Genomic DNA, 25,050 nt, shown 5'->3' with positions numbered 1-25,050 from the left:
TATAATGTCAAGAGGTACCAATATATATACAGACTCTTTTGTAGAAATACAATGTCTAGGAAGAAGAAAGCCATTGTCCTATCTTGTGCATTGATCCAACTATAGCTGAGGGTTTTGTGTCCAGTTCTGGGCACATTTTAGGAAAAGTATACTTGGGCACATGCAGAGGGTAAACAGGATGATGAAAGGACTAGAAACCATGCTACTGGCTGAACAATGTATGCAAAGATAACCTGATGAAGAAAAGACTTCAGAAAGAAATCAGAAAGAGTTAAAGTCCTATCTTAGTGAATGTGGTGAATGGCAGCTGCCTCAGATATATGAAGGGCTGTCGCAGAAAAGTAGTTAGATGAATTTTGCTCCCATAGGGAAGAACTAATAGCAGTGAGTAGAACCTGTAGTGGGGCAGGAAGGGGAACCTCAAAAAAAGGTTGGTTATCAGACCAGGGGTTTGGAGTGAAGTAAGCCTAAAGCCCTAAAATGGTTCTTTGCTCCCTTAGGCTGCAAAAAACCTAAGCCAATCATGTCTCTGAAGTCTCAGAGAGTGTGTGTGGATGGATGATCTACGGCAGAGAAGGTATCTGGGGTGTAGGCAGAAAAGCTAGACTAGGGATCAGGAGGGATCAGAGCTCCAAAAAGCTCTGGCCCTATCCAGCTGTGTGACTTCCGAGAATTCATTCCTTCTCTCTAGACCGCAGTTTCATGATCTTTAAAATTAAGAGAACGAACTACATGTTTTTGAAACACCTTCCATCTCTAGGGTTCTATGGTACAAGGATTGGCTCTCTCTGGCTTGAACCCATAGTTTAATATTTCTGTGGTACAGCAAGACCCTACTCCTTCGGGGAATTTCAAGCCCAACACAATGAAGCGCACAGAGAACTGGCCTTGAAACCAGGACAACCCACATCCAAGTTCTGTCTCTGACATATACTGGCTGTGTGGCCTTGATCAAGTCAGGGCTCCAAGCAACTGTGAGGCCATCTGTTGCAGAAAAGGTGCTGACCATGCTTTTGGGTTCTCTGCAACGATGAAATGACGGACGCAGTCCCTATCCCTTCCTTGTATAGGCTTGGGGCCTATAGACTGGGGGCCTTGACCAAAATTCTAACCTTGAATACATTACAATGTAGTTCTTTACAGGCTCTAAGCTATTCATTCCTTAAGGAATTAGGGGATATTTGTGTATCTTATAAGATTAGGAGACAGTGTAAATGGGGTCACTGATGAGTTGCAGGAGGCATTTAAGGTTTTCTCTACTGTGAATGAACCTATGGAAAGCCCAGGGTTTCTATCTCAAAAAAAAGGATGGAGCAGTTCTATTTTCTCTTATTTTTTGAAGTGTTTCCCAGTCGATACCTTGCCAACACTTTCTACTTGCAGAGAGGGAAAAAATAACTGTAATAAACAGGTTAAAGTTTGCTTGGCTATTGCTTGGGATTGTTTATCTACATTCCATTGTTTCCATGGTGATGACTGAAACCAAAGGCTTGTTTTAATGGCCTGTCCCGCACGGTTTGCATATTATAAAAATCAATAAAACAAAAAATAAGAAGTTCCATTATTTGGGGCCATTAGTGGGGGGAATGGAGGCAAGCCTATTATAGGATGCCTGATTTTAGAGGAATATGCATACTGACGTGCCCAGATAAGCTGGAACCCTTTTCAAAAGAAGAGAATATTACAAAATATCCTCCTTCCAGAATGAGCTTGGAGTCAGCCTCTCTTTGTTAGAACATCAAATAATGACTGAGAATTCTTAAAAAAACCAGAGCAGTTGAAAGATCATTTTCCTTTCAGATTGGAACTGTTTTGAAAGACAGGACATTCCTGGATTCAAGGGCTATTCATTCTTTTTCTTATAAGCCCATAGAAAGGATATGTTCAAAAGTATGACTGACCTTGATTTTAATTGCTCTCATTGTACAGATCCTCCCTTCTTCACACCAACAATCCACTTTGCAAACCACCAAATTTGGTGCTAGTTAGCGCTGAACCGAATATGAAATAGCCTCAAGGATTCTGTAACCAAATGGAACTGATTATACAATGAAAAATAAACTTGAACAGGGCTCTGGGACACCATGTAATGTATTTTACTATGTTTTGCTAGGTTATATGCATTTGGAAGCAAGAAAATTTGTTTTCAAGTACAATGCCTTTCCTTTAGAAAACCAAAACACAAAGCCTGTTTTGGAAGAGAAAAAAGAGCAAATAAATGAGAAGATCATTATTCAGAAACTAAACATTTGTTATTAACTGTGAAATCTGAAGGGGAGAGCTTGAATCAGAGCGCAGCCTACCACACAAAGCGTGTGCTCAGCTTCAAAGCAGGTCTGATCTGTTTAACTATGTGTAGAGAGACATTCTGATAGCACTCAGCAGACTGTGAACCTTTTGGAGGGGACAGACAGTTCTTAAATACCTGTCATCAGTGTTACATCGTAGACACACTAAGATGGAACAGAAACATTTTCATGTCAAGCCTTCACTATTACTGCAACACAAATGACTTCATCTGTGCAATGAGTGAACAGGCTGTTCCAGAAGGAGAAGCTTATTTGGGGTTTGGTTTGTCCATTTTGTTCTGCCGTGAATGTTGCAACTTTAGGCCGACTCAATCTCTCAACTTAATGCTTGCTGCCAAAATGAGAAAGCTCTGCCCTCAAACGATTAAGACAAATAAAAAGAGGGAAAAGTAAATTAAACACAGCCCTTCCACCCTCAAACTACAGATTATATCTACCTACACCTTATAATCTCTGTGGTCAAAATGTTTTAGCACTTTTACATCTGAAAAGTCAAATTAAATGGATTTTTACTTAATAAATTGGCTTTCTCCAAAGCCATGCTTTGCTACCATCATCATTACCTTATTGGGCTGTTTTGGCAACTAATTCCAGAAAGCTGAAACTAATTAAATTTCTTTACTTAAAGGAAATCAAAAGCAAAGGAAAGAGAACCTTTTCTTCCCTACCCAGTTTCTACTCGCTGGAGGGTAGGCTACAGCTAACGGCAGACCTTTGGAGATTTAAAATTACTATAAGGGTAGTAGAAATGAGAAATACTTCCAATAATGGTCATGACTTAAGCTTCTAATACAAAAGAAAAAGGTCACATATTTACACATAGGAAAAAGAAGAAAAAAAAAAAAACCCGCACCAGAAAATGGAGGTATAGAGATTACTTTCTTAACTCTGACTCAGCAATGAGACTGAAAAAGCATTCCCAAAGCCCTACTTAATAGAAAAAACTAAAAGGAGTTCCTGTTTTTTCATGTAGGCCCTTCTTCCAATCCTAATATATCCTACTGTTGGCAGACACTAGGGACTATCAGCAGTTATTAAAAAGATACCAGTTTCTTCCATTAGCAAGTAAAAAGTAAATGTGGTTGGTGGAACAATAGATCATGGAGTGTTCCCATTAAACAGAAGTATTAAAAAGTTATTTATGCTGTTGCTTGAATGGTGACCTTATTACGTATTATAGCCTCATCCCATTTGAGAGTTTGGGGGATATATTTTCTAAGCAAATTATTTTCACTTAAAAAAAGCCACTTCATTCAATTTCAGATCTGATTTTAAAAGGATGAGAACAAAAGCCATTATTTTATAACTAAGGCTCTCTTCAATCTTAGTAACTGTTGTATTGTATAGTTTGTCTTCTGCCACGTTACAAAAATACAAGTTTTAAAAAGTCAAAAATGTTTCAAAGCCAGGATGCAACCCTGCTGTGATAGGACTGTGTACTTCCTCATATATCCACTTGAGATGGAAATTAATGGATTCAATTTCGATAAACATGTATTGAAAGCGTGCAATATGCAATATACTCTTTTAGATACATGGGAGAGAAAGCAAACCTAAGATGATATGTGTGCCTAACTATAACTGTGTAAGACATTCAAGGAAAGTGATATGAGAGTTCAAAGGAAGGAGAGATCACTTCAAGGAGGGGCATCAGGGAAGATGGTACGTGAGCAGGGTCTATGAAGATAGGTGAGCTTTCACCAGGATACTTTCTAAGATCTGTCTCAGGAGCTGACAGCACACATAGGATATTCTTCAGCACAGGCAGCAGGATGGGAAAGCAGGGTAAATGCGCCAACACCACCAATTCCAGGCACTTCCTAGTCTTTTTGTTGTCAGTTATAGCTCTGGTCTTGGGCCAGATATCATTAATTTGGAATATAGAGCAGAAGATATAAGAATGCATCAGAAAAAAATGTACTAGATTCCACAGCTGTTCAGTGGGTACAAAAATGATCAGAGATCTTACTGATACCTGACTTATCATCAGTGGGTTACTGGGCTTGGAACATAAATGTTGGGTGTCTCAGGACTTAGGCCTGTTAAACATTTTCATCAATGACTTGAAAGCATATCAAGCTAAGCAAGGAAGAGCTTAGAGGGAAGAATTTTAATTTGAAATGATCTTAGTAAATGTAGGTAGTTATTCCATAAAACCTTTACAGACTACAGCAATGAGACCCTTACCTGAAATTAGAGCCCTCATTATCTATACCGTTCATTTGGCAATGAGTCATATAAGATATCTCCTAACATTTTTTTTGTTGTGTCTTCTATTATTGATGCTTATATTATTAATTTTAAGTAATTAAAAATAACTTTTTAACATTTTAGATTTTAGGGGCAGCTAGGTGGCGCAGTGGACAAAGCACCGGCCCTGAAGTCAGGAGGACCTGAGTTCAAAACCGGCTTCAGACCAAACACTTGACACTTACTAGCTGTGTGACCCTGGGCAAGTCACTTAACCCCAATTGCCTAAAAAAATAAAAAAAAAAGATTTTAGATTTTGTCAACCCCTAGAAGATCTGGAGTTCTCTGAGAACCTCCTTTTTACATGGTAGAATCTCAGTATGTATTTGATTGATTTCAAGATGAGTATTTGTTCAGAAATGAAATCCTGGGATTCACACATCAAATACAGAGGTAAATATCTCATCTCTACACTGGCTATACCCCCTTGTAGCACCTACAGCATAAGGTTTCACAACATCACTCAGTTATGAAAAAATCAGATGCTCACATACCTATGAAGGATCAGCTCATTAAAGAAGTATTGTTGAATCCATGAACCCTCCTCTTCTCTACTTGTCTGGAAGCCCATGACATATTAGACGATGGAAAAGGAGCAGTGGATTTTTTTTTTCCATCTCCACTGGTGAGGAAGAAAATGGGCTTAAGCTGAATCACGAGGGGATTCATATTAAACACAATGCCTCCCTATTCTGAAACATTTCTGAAAGGTCATTCAACACTGAAGCAAGGAAGGGATACTGGGCAACCTTCTCAGAGGCCTTCTAAGGGGATAGCATTTTACCAGGGGAGCTCTGAGAATGATAATTTACCTCTACAGGAACTTATCCACACCATAATTAAATGTTTTTAGAGCCTTTCAAGTTTTTATTCTTCTATAAATTTCCATGATGGAAATGGAAATGGAATTCCATTCCATGGAATGGGTTATGTCACCTTGATTGCTAATCACTGTATTTTTGTATCTTATATCTCAGCTTAGCTGATTGTTTAACAACAGAAATGATAAAGTCCTTTCTTCTTGTTTTTTTAAAGGTCCATCTTATTAAAATTAATCATGATGAACTCTTCAGGGGAATTTCTAAAATAAGAATGAAAGTATAGCAAAGTGTGACCAGTGTTGCCAGAAGCTTTCTTACCACCTGAAGAAAAAGGCATAGCTGAGGGTGTGCAGGCAGTCCCCTCCTGCTTTTAACAACTGCTTTTGGAGAAACAATTGGTTACTACAACAACACAGCATCACACAATTTTTGTTTAAGTGAGAGAGTGAAGGAGAGAAGTGAAACAGATGTTAGAATATCCTTAGGAGAGTTCTGAAAATAACTTAACTCAACTTTTCATCTCAAAGGAATCAGTGTGTAGTTTACAAAAGGCAAGTTTAATAAGATTATTAAAATCTATTTTGTAAGTTCTTACAAAGGACTAGCATTTTAATACATAGGAATATAATGGCCAAAGTAAGCATTTCTCATTGACATAAATGAAATTATTTTTAATTTCTTCAGCAAGTCACTTTAACCTTTCTTGGCATTCATTGCTTCACCTGTAAGACGAGGAAACTGGATGAAATGATGTCCATGTACTGAAAATACTTTTGTTCATATTTGTGAAGATTGTTTATTGCTGAAAACATACAAGATTAACTATGTAGCAAAAATATGTATTATATCTTATTCCTATGATTTAGAGCTGAAGGGACCTCAGTAATCATCTGGTTCAACTCTTTCCTTTTACAAAAGAGGAAAATGAGGCCCAAAGAGGTTAGCTGACTTGCCCAAGATCACAAAGAGAGTAAGAAACAGAGCTGGGATTCTGAACCCATTTTATAGCAAACTGTAAAACGTGAGGTTTGTTAGCTTATATTTTAGTCTTCTTAGTCGTCCATTTAGGTGTTTAAAAAGATCTAGAGATTACCACTACTTGTGGGAGGGCAGTGAAAGGCAATACAAGGTCAATTTAATTTCATCCACATTTACAAGAGGCCGACTGTGTGTGGAGTCAGCACTAAGACTTCAATGGAAAAAAAAAAAAAGAGATGGCCTGTCCAATCTAGGTAGACTGAGGCAGCCACCATTGTGTCACTTGTTTTCATCCCTTAGCTTATTAACATTTTGAGAAAAAGAAGGCAAAATAATTTTTTTTAATGACTGCCACACTGGGCAATACCATAACACTGCTACATCACAAGGTTAAAATGTGGGAATTTCCATACTTTGTGAACTCCGGGGATGGAGCTCATTATTTTAAGCAACCTGTTCAGAAACAAAACAGTTTTACTAACAGTGTTACCTGGGTGATACTTCCTAAGAGCACACACACACCATTCACCCTTTAACAGAAGCCATGTTTTGCTTATGGATCTAAGGAAACTGGATGGGTTGTGTCCAGGGAAACATTTAAAATTTGTATCGTAATTACAATGAAGTATAAAGACATAGACTTGTTTATTGTTAATCCTTGGCTCATTACTGGTATATTTTTTTAAAAATAAATTTTCAAGTAGAAAAATTCTGGAAGTCTTAAATATGGCTTAGCATCAAATCTAGCTTCAGATTGAAGGAGAAATAGCACAATCCTATACTTCTAGAGTAAAATAGTAAATTTAGGTCATGATTGTGAAATAGCACCATCCAGTAAGTTTTTCAATTTCTCCATGGAACAAGTGTTTTAGAGACTTCTTAAGCTATTTCCGGCACCATTATTTACAGAGGGTTGTCTCTAAAGGTGAGCGGCTCCTACAACACGTGCAAATTAAATACTCTTCGAGCAGCGGGTCAGAAGGGGTAGCACAAATGCTTAGCTAACTCTTTCAAGAGGACACCATATTTACAGTCAATGTTGACTGTTACCGCTGACCTTGGTATAATATATGATGACCAAGTGCTGAAAGGTGTTGTTCTCTAGTAAACAGGAAGAGAACCATCTTCACAACCACACCTGAAGTCTCCATAGGTAATTTGGTGATTTTGAACTGTATTGTCTTTTGGACAGAAAATTATTTAGTAAATGTTATGAAAGTGAACTCGTGAACATTTTCAGAAATGACTAGTACAAATAGCCTCCACAATTTAACCAAGTTTAATGTTTGGGTACAGCTAATTAGGAAGTATGCTACCTGCTATTAAACTCAAAGTAAATGGTTTTTGTTTTTCAACTTACATTGCATCACTCAAGTATCACAGCTTAGTGCTTGTAATACCATTATGCTTTATTTTAAGTAGGCTATTCACTTTTTACTTATTCAGGTATACTGGGGTTATAGATTCTTCCATGTGGTAATAAGATGCACAGTGTCAATTTACTCGTCTACTATGATAATAAAAAATCCTTTGCATTTTTAAAATACAGAAATAATTTTTGACTGATTGTGTGGCTGGTTATTAATTCCATTATGGGTCAGACAAAATTCAAGTTAGTCGTTATAGAAAAATTTTCACAAATTCAGATGATTCCTAGATAATGTTTTTTCAACTTGTGATTAGAAGCCATTATGAAGAGCTGAAAAATCTTAGTCTAGTAAATATTTTGTAAGAAAGGTGATCTCTGAAAGTTGTCACCCTCTAATATAATAGAAATAGATTTTACCTCAGGACTAAAGCATATAAGTTGTCAAAACACCCCTCCTTCTACACATGTATATATTATATAGATAGAAGTTCTATAAGGCCAACATGAAGTTCAGTCACTAAAAGAAGATTCACTATCTGAACTCTCTTTGGCATTTGCACCACCTTCCCCATCAGGCACTGGGGCGTCTGGCCTCCTAAAAAAGAAAAAGGAAAAAGTTTTTTTAAATGCTTTTTTCCAGTCGAGCAAAGAACTTAGTAACTGTAAATGAAATTCATCTTAACATACAATATTTCTAGTAACAAGGCTGCCAAGTCTGCTGGGCTTAATTGTGGGAGTCTCCCCCTCTACCACCAGCGAGCTGTCCTCTCTGGCACCTTCGGCATCCCAGGGATTAAGTGCAACTCCTCCCGAGCCCACGCACTCGACTTTCCTTCGCCAGTCCTTCCATAGTTCGCTGCATCAGCACTTTCTGCCTCTCATTGCCATAGAGACGGGGTTGCAGACAGGGATGGGAGCTGTAGGGACAGGCAGGGTGCGCTCAATGCCAGCAGGCTCCAAGTGAGGGAGAGGTAGAAGAGAAGGGAAGGAAAGACAGAGGCTTGAGGATGGACAGCAAATTCAAAGAAGCCTCAAGGAGACACGGATAACAAAGATGCCGAGTGGGTAAGGAAAAACAAAACCCTCAAGGCAGAGCGTGGAAAAAAACCATTTCGTGAGGACCCCATGATATTTCCAAGGAGTGCTGCTAGAGAGACAGAAGCGTTCTTGCAGATGAGCTTCGTCAGTTGTGATATTTTTAAAAGGTCATGATAACAGCAGCTGAGGCTGCTTGGATCCCCGGGTTGTCCCGGCGCTGCGATGACAAAGTCTATACGTTTTAATCGGGCCAGTAAAATTCCATGGCAGAAGAGAATACATGTGCGTGAGGAGGCCAGTAAGGTTGTAACACACAATTACCCGCTGTAAGTCAAAAGAAACCCTCCGAGTTTTCATTTCTTCCTAAAAGTTACTGTAGGCTCCCTGACTCTTGGAGACTTTGTGCCTTCAGTAAATTCAAACTTTGATGAGCTCACAAGAGCCTGGATTTCTTCGGAAAACGTCCTCTAGAAGCCCTCTCTCCTGCGGAGGCTTTCTTTAAGCTCCAACTAAAAACCTCCTTCTACAGGAAACCTTTCTCAACCCCTCTTAACTCTCCAACCTTCCCTCAGTTAATTACTTTCTATTTATCCTCTATGTAGGATTGTTTGCATATATTTCTCATCTCCTCCATTGCACAGTAAGATCCCTGAGGGCAGGGACCCTCTTTTACCTCTAATTGTATCCCTAGTGCTTAGCATGGTACCCTACATATAGTAGGTGCTTAATAAATGTTTACTGATTGGATGAGTGCACAAAATGCCAGGCCAGGCTCTTTGCTAGCCATCCTCAGCAGCTTCTCTTCTGATGCACACTCCATCGGCCAACATCATCCTGTCGAACTCCGTGCTGCTTTCTCCTTGAGTCCAAGGTAATCTCTCTCTCCTTTCTTAAGGGGTTTAATACCTGGCTCACAGCTTTCTTCTTGGATCCAGCTGCTACCATGAGTGTCAACGTTTGAGGTGCTATTTCTCCCAGCACACTGGCCTCCCAGCTCATCAGCCCCTTAGACTGCTATGCTCTCTCTCTATACCCCTCAGCGTAGTCATTAGCCCAAACTGGTCATCCCTGTGAGCTCGAATTCTGAAATTCCCCTCTCATCAGGATTTTCTATCCATTCATTGCCTTGTCCCTCTGAACTCCATTTTTCTTCCTTCCCACAATGTTCACTCCCTCCACACCTCCCTGTTCTCTGGGATCCAGCACCTCCTGTTCTGGTTTCACTTTCCTCCAAAGTCTCAACCCAACAGTTAGTAAGTTTATTTATGCACCATCTCTGAGCCCTGAATCCTTCTGGCATTAATACCTGCCACTTCCCAACCTCAGATCACTCCCACTACCTGTGGTCTTTGCTATCATTACCAAGATGCTCTAGACTGGGGGGGGGGTGAGAGTGGGTAGGGGGGAACCTGTGGCCCTTTCGGTCTTCAAGTACAGCCCTTTGATGGTTCCACCATGTGGCCTCGAGGCTGCAGGATCCCCACCCCTGCTCTAAACATTACTAAAAGAAGTTCTGTAATTTTACCAATTGGTTCCACTACAAATTCATGCTAAAATAATACCAGCCAATATTCATACAGTGCTTTAAGATTTGTGAAACACTTTACACAATAAGTTAATTTGATCTTTAGAATAACCATTTGAGGAAGATACTATTATTATCCTCATTTTAAAGATGAGGAAACTGGGCCACAGACAGAGTTCTAGTATTAACTGGGCCTTATCCGTTGCATGGCAATCCCTTCATTCTTAACTGGTAGACTTGCTATCACACTTCCCATAGTGAACATTCTAAACCTTCTTTTCCAGTTAAATCATCCCACCCCTCTTAGTAGATAATCTTACCTCCCAAACTGGGGCCACTCATCATGCATTCCCTTTTCTTTCCTACTTCACTCATCATCACCTTCTTTGTTCCGGCCTTCGAAGGGGCTCCTGTCTCTTTTCCTGGTCAAACTAAAGCATTCTATTTGTTCCCTAAGTCTTACCCTGTCTCATTCCTAGGGCAGTCTGCCCCAAGGACAATCCAATCTTTCCCTATCTTCATTGCTTTCTACCTAAAAACAGTTTCATAGGATCTGCAACAGAAAATGACTTTACAGATCACCTAGTAGTCCAACCCCTTTGCATTCTACAGATGAGAAAAAAAACAAAAAACAAAAAACTAAACGAGGCCCGGGAACGGATTTTGTCCAAAGTTACACCAGTCCACGTGGGTAGTAAGTAACGTGGGATGGGTTTTGAACTCAAGGTCCTCTGGCTACAAATTCAATGATCTATCCATTATACCTTCATATCTCGTATGCTACAAAACAGAAAAATACTGGCAATGTTCCATGGCTTTCAAATATAAATTTATACAACGTTTCACATTTTTGGACAACATTGTGGTGTAATGCTCTTGGAGGTCAGCTACAGTGTTTTTGCCATTCTTTGTATCCCTAGCACTCAGTATGGTGCTTGACACATAATAAATACTTAACAGATATTTGTTGACTGACTGATTGACCAATAAATACAGTTTGCCACATAACAGAAGTCAAAGAATTTCAGTGTTGGAAGGAACTTTGGAGATGACCTAGTCTAACAAAGACCTGAAGAGTAATCCCCGCTGTGATATCCCCAGCAAGCAGTCTTCAAGCCTCAGCCTGAAGACATCCACTAAAAGGGAACCCACTACCCTCACATAACAGTCCACTTCACTTTTGGGCAGTTAGGAGTTTGTAGGAGCAATAGCATCTACATGGGCCAGTTTCCCAGGTCCTAATTTACGTTCCATTTGCACAGGATCTGAACAATCAGCTGGAGTCAGCCACAACTACCAGTGGATTCTAAGGTTAACACAGCAATATGTGAGGCCTATACAACTGAGATTGGCCCAGTTGGGCCGAATAAAAATTGGCCAAAAGACTGGAGGTAGCAGGTATGTTTTTTCCCTTGGCTCTCCTTAGACCAGGCCTGCATAACATACGGTCCACAGCCACCAAAGCAGCCTGAGGGTAGAATGTTGAGCAAGCCTGCCTTAGACCATATAGATACTTTCTAACCAATTACAGCTGGAATAAAAGGTAAATTCCTAGCAAAAAGGCACCGATACTAGAATATTCCATTTTTCAATTATGGGCACATCAAAATTGAATGACCATCTAGAACAGTCCAAACAAATAACAATGAACATATCTCACATTATTTTAAAATAATCTAAAATCAGAAAAGATTAAGAGTTTGAGATTAGGAGAAAAGGGACATGAGAAACATAAAGGATAGGAAATCAATGAAACAAAGAAATCACCTTCCTTTGACCCTACATACATACATTTAAGTCTGGGTTAAGTTGGCCTGCCTAAGTCTTAAGTTCTAGCCCATGTGTTTGCTTCGGGGATTAAAAAAAAAAAAAGCCCTGAAGCAAAGTATAATGGCATTTTAAAAGCCTCTATCCCTGCTATTGAATGGCATTTCCCCCACATACTCCGGGGGGGGGAAAGGAAATCTTGCTTTTTAAATTTCAGGATGATGTACATATTGGAAAACTAAATATATGTTGAACCAAAAATCATATTCTATACCTTAATCTTGATTTCACACATTAATCTTGCATTTAAAATTTATTTTAACAGGAAGAAAATATTTTTAAAAACATTTGCTATGTTGAACCAGGATGCTAAAATAAAGCTCCATCTCCTGTGGTTTAATGGAATATTTTTAATTCAGATAAAAAACAAACAAATCACAACACCCTAGTGCTAAAATCTAGAAATGAAGATATCATGTTTATGTGCCATATTTAAAATATCTGAACAACATTCACCAAAAGGAATGAATATATCAACAAAATCTAGAAAAATTACATAGTTACGGGCTAAATCAGTAGCAGAGAATCATATTGCATATGCTGCCAATTTCTCAACTTTAAGTTTAGTTACAGAATTTTAAAAAGTTAGTTTGATATGGACCACATTTGGCAAGCAGATAATATCACCAGAATCCAGGTTACATATAAATTTTTTAGAGTAAACTAAAAAGATAACTTCTAAGCCTGAATCTTTTGTTGAGGCTAAGTTCTCTTAAATGAGGCTAGATTCATCTTCAAAGAAGGAACTGATATGTCCTTGACCCAAGAGGACCAGAAACAGGAAAAGGACACAAAAAGAGCACTTTGGCTCCATGAAGAATAACGTCTCTGATTGAAGATCCTTTGTTAAAGTCAGCGTCTTCCTGTGATATTTAAATGGAAAGATTCAATCATTTTAAGGGCACGGAAAGCATCTGAACCGTTCTCAATAAGAAAACATATTTACGCATGTAGACACATAGTTAACAAAAAAGTTCCTGTCTGCTTTTTAACTCAAAACAGTTGAACAGCCTGTTCCAGCTCCATAAAAAAGTAGTTTTAAAATCATCTGGGGGCTCAGACTAAGAAGACGAAGTATGAACGTAACTTTGAGGATGTCGTAAGTAACATGTGATAGGGCTGCCATGAAAGAGCCTTTTCAAACTACACATCAAGCCTATCATACATTTTAGAATAGCAATAAGAGAGTAAGGCGGCAATAGGAGCAAACACATCCCACTTCATTTGATATGTTATGACTGAACTGTCTAAGTCCTCACCGTAAGCCTTTGAGCAGCACTGAGAACTTATAGAAAAGTTAGAAAGCTGACCAGGGAAATGGAAAAGAGAAACCACATGAAATCCTCACAGCAGAGTGGCATTCCATCCGAGCTCCATCCAGCCTCAATAGGTGGTCTTGAAGAAAGATCAAACCACCAAGACTCCTGCACTCAGTTTGCATTGGCTATCTGACGATCTACTGGGAGCCCAGATCCATTAATTCCTACTCTCATATCAATGGAGCTGGTTTTGCTGAAAGGTTTAAAATAAGGCAATTATTGAGATGTGTAGTCATAATAATTCAATTACAGATCTACTCTGGCCATACCAATATGCTACAAAACAACCCAGATTAAGAATAAGCTTTGCCAAATTTCAGTTTCAGAAATCTGTTCTTGTAAAATCACATAATATATGCTATTTTCCTCAATAGTTTAAGAAAATACATGAAAGCATAATGAAAAAAGACTTATTTTAAATAGCATTATCTTCAGTAATGACAAAAGAGATATATTTCTGAATGAATAATTCAAATAAATTAATTCTGGACAAAATCTACTGTAAATTTTCCATTGTCTCTTTCCCTCTGTCAGTTTAATATCCACTAATATATCCTTCCATACACCTTTATATATCATTGGCATCAGGGACTAGTATTTACCTGGAATATAAAATCAATTATGGGAAAAGAGGAGACAATTTTGTTTAAAAAAATAAACAAACCCAAACCCAAGATTTTTGCAAAATTCTATCTTCACTCAAAAACTTTCCTCAAAACCCAACTTAGCAAACAAAACAATGGTACTATGACAATTATTTTTCTGAGAAAAAAGCCAGATCTCCTTCCTGCTGTCATGCTGACTTAGTTTTCAGGCTGAAATTCAACACTATCACTTGATTTTCAGTAGTTCTTTCTCTACAAGTGAATCAAACAGAATTCCTGGACCACATTTATTGTAAACCTTAGTTTTGTTCTTTTGTTTCTTCATGCGGGCAGAGTAGCACTGTACCAGCCGTCATATGAGTCTGTAGAGATACACTTACTACCTAAGGCTATAAAAACTTTTGTGTTTATACTTGTAAAGAGAAAAGACAAACAGAACAATGTCTACTAAAAAGTTCTTGGCTGAGATGAGACTTCTTATGTACAAAAGAGTCTAAATGAGAGATGAGAAGAAAGGGGACTTTCTTCATTTGGCACATGGTGCTGATCCTTCATCATCTCTCCTTCTTTGCCAAAAGGAAGGTCTTTAACTTTTCTGTAAAAATGATTTACCAACTGTCAGAGCTGCTCCATCAATATAAAGTTGGAGTCCATTTATCATCACATCTAGTTGTGCAATGTACTTTGAGTGGCTTTTCTAGTAGTGATGAGATGCACTGAGCTATCCACCTTCTCTCACCCAAACCCCCTTGTGACAAATGGCATGTATTTGTGAGAGAGCTAGCCAGACTGAGGTTGTCGACTGTGGTTGAATAACAGTTTTTCCTCTATGAAAAGCTAAATGGTTACTGGAATTCGACCCCAAAACCTTGGCAATCATCTTCCTACCCAATGTTTCCCAATTTTCTCAGTCATTGACATGCCTATGAACACACCAAGGGGAGGATTTTTTCTTTCCTGGCTTGGAATCCATGGATCAATCCAACTGCCCTACTCCTAAATGCATTTATAGATGTATATAATAGCACATTATCCAGAAGAAAGTTCCTCTCTCTGCAAGGTTTTTTACTACCACAGTTCATCTAATCTTGATCAAAAACTAGCAAAAAAAAATAATAAAGTCAGCAAATAAGAAACATCATGACACATCGATTCCAGTCACATTTTAAAAAACAACTCTTGTCAAAAGGCACAGTAAGAACTACACTAATTCACAACTTTTTTCTTACGACGATACCTTACCTTTATCTATATGGTGAATAGTTTCAAAGTGTTTTAATGCATTATCTCGTTTGATTCTCACAACAAGATAATACAAATTTGGGTGGGAATTGGATTCAAATTTATCTTCGTAAAGATATTTTTGTACCATTTATCTGGTATTCAAGATGTGTAAAGGAGAACTCATTATTTCCCCCACCCCAAACCCACCTCTTTTCCCAATTTCTGTCAATGACAATGCCATCTTCCCCATCTCCAGGTTCATGACCTCGGCATCATGACTCCTTAACCTCCCTCAACTCACACAGCCCATCAGCTGCCAGCTCTTGCCCTTTCTGCCTTCACAGTATCTCTCTCCTCACACAGATGGGACTTGAGTTCAGAATCTCATTGCCTCCCATCTAAACTATTTCGATGGCCTCCTCAATGGTTTCCCTGCTCCGAGCCTCTCTCCGTTCCATTCTCTCCTCCACACAGAGGATACTCCATGTCAGAGTGATTTTCCTTAAGCACAGATCTGACTATGTCACTCTCCCTGGTCAATATACTCCAAAGATTCCCCTTTGCTTCTAAGATAAAAACAAAAATGCAAACTCCTCTGTAATACCTTTAAAGTCCTCCATGCTTAGACTCAACCTATATTTCCGGTCTCACTGCATGTTACTCCCTTTTCTGCACTCTATGGTCCAGCCAAACTGGCCTTCTCGTTGTTCTCCCCCCACCCCTCACCTCCATCTTTATGCCTTGGCACTGCCCCCTGCTCCCATTCCTGGGACGCACTCTCTCTTTTCTCCACCCTCATGGAATCTCTCTCTTCCTTCAAGACGCATCTCAAGCACCAACTCTGCCACAAAGCCTTCCCTGATCCCAGATGCAAGTGTCTTCCTTCCCTCCCTGATGACCTTGTACTAGTTTGTCTTTGTTCTGCGCATGCTTATGTATGTGTATATAGTGTCTCTCTTGCTAGAATGTAAGCTGTTTCAGAGCAGGATCATTACATTTTTGTCTTTGTATCTAGTGCCCAGCACACCGTGGACATTTAATGGATGCTTGTTGATTGAATTAGGTAAAAAGTATGTTTTCAAAAAAAAATTGCCAAGCTCTCAAAAAGTATGTGAAAACATGCTCCAAATCACTAATAATAAAAATGCAAATTAAAACAACTCCGAGGGTTTCACTTCACATCTAGCAAATAGGCAAAGGGGACAAAAACAGAACCTTAATTCCAAGGAGTTGTGGGAAGGCAAGCATATTGGTGTACCACTAGTGGCGTTGCAAGGCAGTCCTGTTATCGAAAACAATAAAGTAACTAAACTCTTCATACCCTTGACTCAGTGCAAGATTATGCAGGATTGACCTCACTGACCTTAAGGAGGTCAAAGATAGAAAGGGCCACTATTATTACATTCAGAACTTTCATTAAGTTAGCTGGATCTTCCCTTCCCTTAATCAAAACACACTGGGTTGTAGCTAAGCCCCTTGAAGGCAGGAACCATGATTTATTTCCCTCTGTACCTCCTTTAGCAAGTAGCAGAATGTACTGCACACAGTGGGCACTTTACATGAGTTTGTTACAAGGATTAACAAAAGAAAACTGGTAAAGTTTGCCTAAATTGCAGTTTGCTGACACACATCCGCTTCAAGCTCAGATACACAAAAACCTTACCTGAAAGAAACCTGCATGGAATAAGCACTCAAATAATTGTTGGATGAAAGATTTTTTAGAGTATCAATTTATGGGGAAAATAAGTTATTATTATTAATATTGTTATATATTATATATGTTATGCTATTTATATTATATCGATTATTTATATTATTTATTATATATTGTTACACCATTATTATTCTTTGCACAGATCTTATGCCTTAAGGAGGCATGTATAACACCTGCTGTTAATGAGGGCCCACTGGGTAGCAGAGGCTAAAACGCTGGAAGGCATGGCCATTACTGAATCCACTGTATGAAGTGGTATCTTAAAATATATTTTTATGACTGCCAACTAGAGCTTGGAGATGCTTTCAACTCACATTTAATGTGCACATGAATCCAACATGGGGAAGGGAAGGGGAAAAGGGTGTTATAAAGGACCTACTATGTGCTTGGCATTATGGTAAGTACTTTTTATTTATTTTTTTTTTTACAAGTATTATCTCATTTGCTCCTCGCTACAATCCTGGGAAGCAGGTGCTAGCTCGTATTATTCCCATTTTACAGTTGAGGAAACTGAGGTAGACAGCAGTTATGGGACTTGTCCAGCGTCCCACAACTACTAAGTTTTTGAGACTGAATATGAACTCAGATCTTTCTGACGTCAGGTCTGGTGCTCTGTCCATTATGTCACTGGCTGCCTCTACAACTTTAAAAGTGTACATCAGACACAGATCCAAGAACAGATGTTACATATTTGAAGTGATGCTTCAGTGGAGCTATGGAATTAGTTTTGATTACTGAATTACTGAGACATGCCAGTGTTTGAACTGTGTGTTATCTGGAAAATGTTGCGATCAGGGAGCCAAACATGTAGACTTTTTTCTGAGCCTTCCATTTCACATTTTGGCGGGTAGAAATAACAGAGAATTCGGATGTTTGTATTTGTTTTTAAAGCATTTGCACCTGCCTCCTGTAAAGTTGAGAGCCATGCAAAATTGCAAGGTCTACAGCTACAGCAGGATATAATGATGATGAATGATGAATGATGGCAACTAAATAGTTCAGAACACGAGGATGAATCAGAACTGGAAAGCCTCTGTACAAGAATTCAGAGCAGCTCTGAAGTGGCCAATGAGGTATATGGGCCTAAGGTGGAGCAGTCACCAGGTTCCTTTGAACTAAACAGCAGACTTGATAAGGGCAGGGACTGTCTTTACCCTTTCTTGGTATCCCCCACTGTGCTTAGCACAGTGCTTGATACACAGTAGACTCTTAATAAGTACTTGACTGCACTAATGCATTGTTGGTGGGGTTGTGAACTGATCCAAACATTTTGGAGAGCAATTTGGAACTATGCCCAAAGGGCTATAAAAATGTGCATACCCTTTGACCCAGCAATAGCGCTTCTAGGGCTGTATCCCAAAGAGATCACAAAAATGGGAAAAGGACTCACATGCATAAAAATATTTATAGCAGCTCTTTTTGTGGTGGCAAAGAATTGGAAATTGAGGGGATGCCCATCAGTTGGGGAATGGCTAAACAAGTTGTGATATATGAATGTGATGGAATAGTATTGTGCCATAAGAAATGATGAGCAAGCGGAAAGACTTGTATGGACTGATGCTGAGTGAAGTGAGCACAATTAGGAGAACACTGAACACAGTAACAGCCATGCTGTGCGACGACTAACTTTGATAAACTTAGCTCTTTCAGCAATGCAAGGATCTAAGACAACTCCAAAGGCCTCATGATGGAAAATGCTATCCACATCCAGAGAAAGAACTATGGAGTTTGAATGCAGATAGAAGAATACTACTTGCTCTTTTTTTTCTTCTGTTTTGTTTTGTTTCTTCTTTCTTGTGGTTCTTCCTATTGGTTCTAATTCTTCTTTACAACATGACTAATGTGAAAATAGGTTTAATAGAAATGTATATGTAAAACCTATATCAGATTGCATGATGTCTTAGGGAAGGAGGTGAGGAGGGAGGGGGAGAAAATTAAAAACTCAAAAGCTTATGGAAGTGATTGTTGAAAACTAAAAATAAATAAATTAATTTTAAAAAAATAAGTGTTTGGCTGACCAACCAGAAGAGAATCTTGTTAAAACTTTTAAACCACACATTTTCACACCTCTGAAAACAAATATGTGTTTTGTAAAACTCATACAAGCCAGCACCTGTTTTCTGTTTGTTAATCGCTGTTATGGAGACCCAGTCAAACTAATCCCGTTATTTCTTAATTTGGTTCAACCAAAGATTTGGTAAAACTCAAAGTTTTAGCACTCTAAGGTCTTCAATGAGAAATTTCCAAGTATCATGGAAACCAAAAGAAAGGAGCTAAGGAGAAAAATAGCAGCTTGTTCTTCTACACTACCCTCCCCTTCCTAATGCTGCCTTGCCTTTGGAAAATCCACTGGCTGTTAACAGCTATGTTTATCAACAAATTCCTCAAACTCTTCCCTAGATGATTAAGGTTGGTTTAACTGATCATTTAACACAGCGGTTTGTCCCACAAGTGGAAGTGGAAGGGACAATTTATAAAGGAAGCTTATTCATCCATAAAAAATCAACAAAGAAATGAAACTTTTTTCATTGCCTTGGATAAATCCACTTCATAAATAAGAAGCTAATTAGCATTCTGTAGGAAGAGTTACTTACTCAAGAAGATCTGGGTCCAGTCCTTCAGATATCATTTTGTTTCTTATTGCCATCACAGGAACACCCTGAACCAAAGAAACATGGAGAAAATACAAACATCAGAAATGTCTACTTACACAATTTACCACCTCACCTAGGCTACCCACTCCATACGTGATCTTCAGAGCTATCCTTTGTAAAAAATAAACTACATAAAACCAGGGGGACTGTGAACTATTTTTGTTTAAAGATTGCAATAACTGTATTTCAATATAATTGGTTTCCTTCATAATCTTGTGTATTTTTTAATACATTTTAAAACCTTATTTTGAGAAGGGCTCCATAGATCCATTTGGCCAGACCGCAAAAACCCTAAAAAAGTTAAGATCCACTTGTATAAACCAAGGCACTGATGGGTACTTAAATGCCTTCTGAGACTATCTATGAATCATTGTCTACCTTGTTTTTGCAGAGTCCGGGTTCTTCCTTAGGTACACCACCATTAGATGAATGATAATTCACATTATTAAATCACAGGATAACAAATGTTGCCACTATTCATCATATCCAGCTGAAATTGAAAATGTCTGACTGGAGAATCATTAAGGGTGACTTCTCTATTTATTTTTTTCTTTTAATTAGACCTATGATTTCATCCATGTAAAGGAGTTCCAATGAGGAGCCTGATAGACACCTGATATGCAATGTAAGTGTTTTAGGGAACTGAAGGGGGGAAATGACTTGCCCAGGGTCACAGAACTAGTATGCATCAGAAGCAAAACTTTAACATGGTTTTTCCTGACTCTGAGCCCTGCTTTTGATATACCAAGCTATGCTTTTCCATGATGGGTTGAAAAGAAATCTAAGTCAAGAGGGAATGAAAACATTGTCTGCTGGAGATGTTTTACATTAAGTCCCTTCAATTTTAGACATGATGACCAAGAACCTGGATAATTAGCAACTTCTTCAAACTCCTAAGCCTTAGGTCTATCACTGTGATTTTAATGACCCATTATCAGTAGTGGGACAATCCATTATTTGAGGAGGGTGTTAGGAGTGCACCAAGGTCATCAGCCATCACACAGCTATTCTGTGAATGAGAGAACTTGTCTTGCAATCTGGTAAGTCTGGCACCTTTAGAATGTCAAACTTAACATTCAAATATATTAGTAGGAACACTGGAGGGCTAACAGAAGAACTGTAAGATGTAAGTTAACTCCGTATTTTTAAAAAGAGACTTCTCAGCGTCTTTAACCTTGGCCTGATGATATGACGGCTTTCTACAAATCCAACTGCTTGCTTTAATTTGACTTTAGCATAATCCACAGGCTATCACTGGAAAGGTTATACAAACAAGACATGAGTCCAAGAAAACAGAAAGGGAGGGGGAAGGAGAAAAAGGGAAAGAATGTTTCCTAAAACATGGCAAAGGGAATGAAAGTAGAGATAGGGATTGACAGATTAAGGAGCTTGGATTCATAAGCACTTCATATTAACATGTTTCCCAGAACTGGTGGAAAGCCAGTTCAGTAGAGATGTGCGTGGACTATGGAAGAACGTTGGTCCAAACTTGATATGGTAAAGGTTAGAGGAAAAAAGACAAACTACCTTTTCAGCATCTGTCCTGCTAGAGACTCCATCACGATCATCACCTTTACACTAAAGACATAATGCATGATTCCCAAGAATACCTATGGAGCATCTGCCTCCAGAAGGCAGGACATTTTCAGCTGCCACTAATGCTGCCCAGAAAATGTGTTCTTGTACCCTATTCTGCTTCAGAGGTCGAGAAACACTGCCTGGCTTGTTAAACATCCAAAAGAAAAGAGTCCCATTTCTGATTTCCAAAGGACGGAGCTACTGGTGGTCTAAGGAGGACATGAGTGACCTCAAAACCTAAGTATACTGAGCTGTGGGATTTTTTTTGGCATGCAACAACTGTAGCGTGTCCAAGGTAAGTAAAGAGGGGGAGAGAAGGCAGCCATAAGGCTGATGTTCCAGAAAATCCCGTCTGGACTTGCGTCACTGGAGAAAGTGTATAAAGAAGCCAGACTACTGAGATTACGACTTGCAGCACCAAGAGTTAAATATAAGTTCTTTATTGCATCACAGAAACTTATGTTTTGGAGTTTAAAATGTGCCAAGATATACACTGATTTGTTATTAGTGTTAATAGGAAGTGCCCTGCTAAATCCCTTTATGCTCTGTTGAAATTTTCATAAAAGTTTAACCTAAGAGCAATATTAGGGGGGAATTTTAAAGATCCTTTATCTGCTTTAAGATATAGAAATTGTTTCTTTTCACAGTATCACCACAAAAAAAGCAGAACCACAGAGTTGGGACTACAAGAGATCATGTCTTTCAATCAGCACCTGAACCGGAATTCCCAATGAATGATTATCCGGTCACTGTTCAAAGACCAGTAGTAAAGGGCATCTTCTGAAGGTGGCCCATTCTACCTTGGAACAACTCTTAATTGTCGGGAAATGTTTCTTTACACGGAGCGACATCTACCCAATAGTCCTAGCTTTGCCGCCTGGGGCCAAACAGGCCGAGTCTCAACCCTTCTGGCACACAGTAACCCTCAGAATACTTGGGAGCCTGCTCTCTCCCCTTGAGCCTTCTGCAGGCCAAACAGCTGAAGCTCCCTCAGCTGTTCCTTCTACGGCATGGTCTCCTCGCCCTTACCATGCACGAATGGATGTACTTGACTTGGCAACGTCTCTCTTCAAATGTGGTGCCCAGAACTGAACACATGCTCCAGATGTGGTGGGACCAGGGTGGAGCGCAGTGGGCGTATCAGCTCTTTCATTGTGAACATAATGCCCTTCTTAATGCAATTTAAGAAACTGGCAATTTTTCTGGCTGTCGTGTCACACTGGTAACTCATGTTGAATTAAGACTGTTTTCTACAACCTCCGGCTCTTGTGCCCAGGACCTATTGTCTAACCACGCCTCCCCTTCCCTCTCTTCATGTAGCTGATTTTTTTAACTCAAGCATGCAGTACATTTTGTGATTTTTCTCCTAGATTTGTAAACTTAAATGACAACAATTTAATTAACAAATAAAGAATGGAAAATCTGAAGACTATTTACCCTATTATGTTAACAAAAGAAGAAATAGCTTGCTAAAGTGATGGGCAGAATTTAATAAACCTTTGCAGTCCATCTTTTGGGGGCAGTGAGGATAGTCAACACTATATCCAGATGCTAGAGCAGGGGTGGGCAGCCTGCAGCCTCAAGGCCACATGTGGCCCTCTAGGTCCTTGGGTGTGGCCTTTTGACTGAGACCAAGTTTTATAGAACAAATCCTTTTATTAAGGGGATTTGTTCTGTGAAGTTTGGATTCAGTCAAAGGGCTGCACTTGAGGGCCTAGAGGGCCACATGTGGCCTGAAGGCTGCAGGTTCTCCACGCCTGTGCAAGAGCTTCCGCTGGCATAAAAGATCAGTAAGTAATTATGGCTGTCTTGACCCACCTTCTTTCTGGCTCTACACGTGCTAGCACCCTAGTCATATGTGAGATGGTGCCTGAACATTATGAAATGTTGTAGCAGTTTTTCATTGAGGGTGAAGATTTTTATATAAAATACTCTACATAGTAGAAAGAAAATCTTTATTGACTAAATCATGATATGTTGGCACAAGCTAGTTTGGCAGCTTTCAATGGATGGATGAAAGTTTAAAACTTCAAAATGAAATACCCTTCAGACACAAACTGCTCAGTCACTGTGCTCCAAGTAAGTTATTTAGAATAGCAATTATTAAAGAACACAGAAATATTAGACTCAGGGCAGCTAGGTGGTGCCATAGTGCATAGAGCCTGAAGTCAGGAAGACTCATCTCCCTGAGTTCAAATCTCATCTCAGACACTTACTGGCTGTGTAAAACTGGGCAAGTCATTTCACCCTGTTTGCCTCAGTTTCCTCATCCGTAAAACGAGCTAGAGAAGGAAATCGCAAACAACTCTGGTATCTTTGCTAAGAAAACCCCAAATGAGGTCACCAAGAGTCAGACAACTGAGAAACGACTTAACAACAATAAAAATATTAGACTCACCACGATCAACTCATTACTTGTCTGTTATCAAAGACTCAGGTACTTGACTTGAAACTAACATCTTTCAGAGTTTGGAGGTAAAGGGGAAACTTGCAAATATCAGAGCAGCTGCTGCAATTTGGCCAACCTGGCAGGCTTCTAAGTAGTTCAGTTTTCCCTGGGCCGATCTAACTTTCTAAATTACATTCATATACAGGTGAAAGACTTAGAATTTAGACTATTTGGGTTTGGGTACCCCCAAAAGACGGGCCGCGAAGGTTTTTATATTCTACTCATCAATTTAGCAAGCTATTTCTTCCTCTGTTAACATAATAGGGTAAACTCAGATTTTCCATTCTTTATTTGTTGATTAAATATTTGAGTTCAAATTCAATCCGTGATCTTTTTTTTTTTAAAGGCAATTGGGGTTAAGTGATTTGACCAGGGTCACACGGCTAGTAAGTGTCAAGTGTTTGGTCTAAGGCCGGGATTTGAACTCAGGCTCTCCTGACTTCAGGGCCAGTGCTCTATCCACTGCGCCACCTAGCTGCCCCTTACTAGCTATATGATCACAAGTAAATGACTGAATCTCAGCCTATTTCCTCGTCTGGGGGTAAATACCTGTAGGACCTACTTCATGGGGTGTTGTGAGGTGGTAATGAAATAATCTATGTAAAGCACTTGTTATATTCACATCATCATCAAATGGGCGTGAAGAATCCAAAGGCCAGGCCCAAGAAACAATGAAGCTGGTCAGTCTATTATTGTGAGCTTATTTATGCAAAACGAAGATGAAAACAAACAAATGCCAGGTTAGCAGAAGTTTAAAGACTAAGAACTGAAGTATAGGGTCAGTGGGCACAGGAGAAGTTTGCTTCTGCCCCTAAACCCTTTAAGAAATAATGTCAACTGAAAAGTTCAGTGCAGAGTATTTGTCACCTGGCCACTGGAATGATCACTGCGATAGTTTTATAATGTGCTTCAATACTTGCCCTCAGAAAAGTATACCCCATGCAAAACCTTCAAGCGCTAAAATATGGAGAAGACATGGCCCCTGGCCTACAGGTGGGCCTCAGTTCTGACTGATTAGAAGCAGTTTGTACAATGGCAGTTGGGGGTCACAAGGCTCACGTTCAGATTCTGTGGACCTTGGGTAAATCCGTTTGATGCATTTGTTCTTTATCTGTAAAATGGGTACAAGTCATGCTTGTACTATTTACCTCACGGGATTGTAGTGAGGATCAAATGAAAAAGTGCCTGAAAAGTGAGGTGTAAACCTTAACACGCTAGAGAAGTAGTTATTACTTGAAGAAAATGATTTCGGGGTTGTGGAAGACAATTTTTCTCCCTTATCAAGATACAAAACCTAAGGGGCAGCTAGGTGGCGCAGTGGATAGAGCACCACCTAGCCGTCTCAATGAAAATGAGATTAGTTACACGGGGGGCCGCTAGGTGGCGCAGT

General features: G+C 39.3%; 1 protein-coding gene across 3 annotated transcripts in view; it reads right to left on the bottom strand.

Annotated features, from left to right (window-relative positions):
* Positions 1-6,684: 6,684 nt before the first annotated feature.
* Positions 6,685-25,050, bottom strand: part of WASHC3 (WASH complex subunit 3) — a 50,363-nt gene continuing 31,997 nt past the window's right edge. The window contains exons 6-7 of one of the 3 annotated variants that reach the window (XM_027855826.1): positions 19,574-19,638; positions 6,685-8,322 (exon numbers count right to left, since the gene is read on the bottom strand). In XM_027855826.1, the coding sequence (XP_027711627.1) occupies positions 8,238-8,322; positions 19,574-19,638 (150 nt within the window). In that variant the 3' untranslated portion in view covers positions 6,685-8,237. Of the gene's footprint in view, positions 8,323-8,360; positions 8,645-19,573; positions 19,639-25,050 lie in introns of those variants that run through there. The other 2 variants (XM_027855825.1, XM_027855824.1) reach the window with 2 other exon arrangements.

Source organism: Vombatus ursinus, unplaced genomic scaffold (genome assembly GCF_900497805.2).
Source record: "Vombatus ursinus unplaced genomic scaffold, bare-nosed wombat genome assembly UNPS02011334.1, whole genome shotgun sequence".
NCBI lineage: Eukaryota > Metazoa > Chordata > Mammalia > Diprotodontia > Vombatidae > Vombatus > Vombatus ursinus.
The sequence above is the reverse complement of the archived record's forward strand: the minus strand, read 5'-3'. Positions and strand labels throughout refer to the sequence as shown.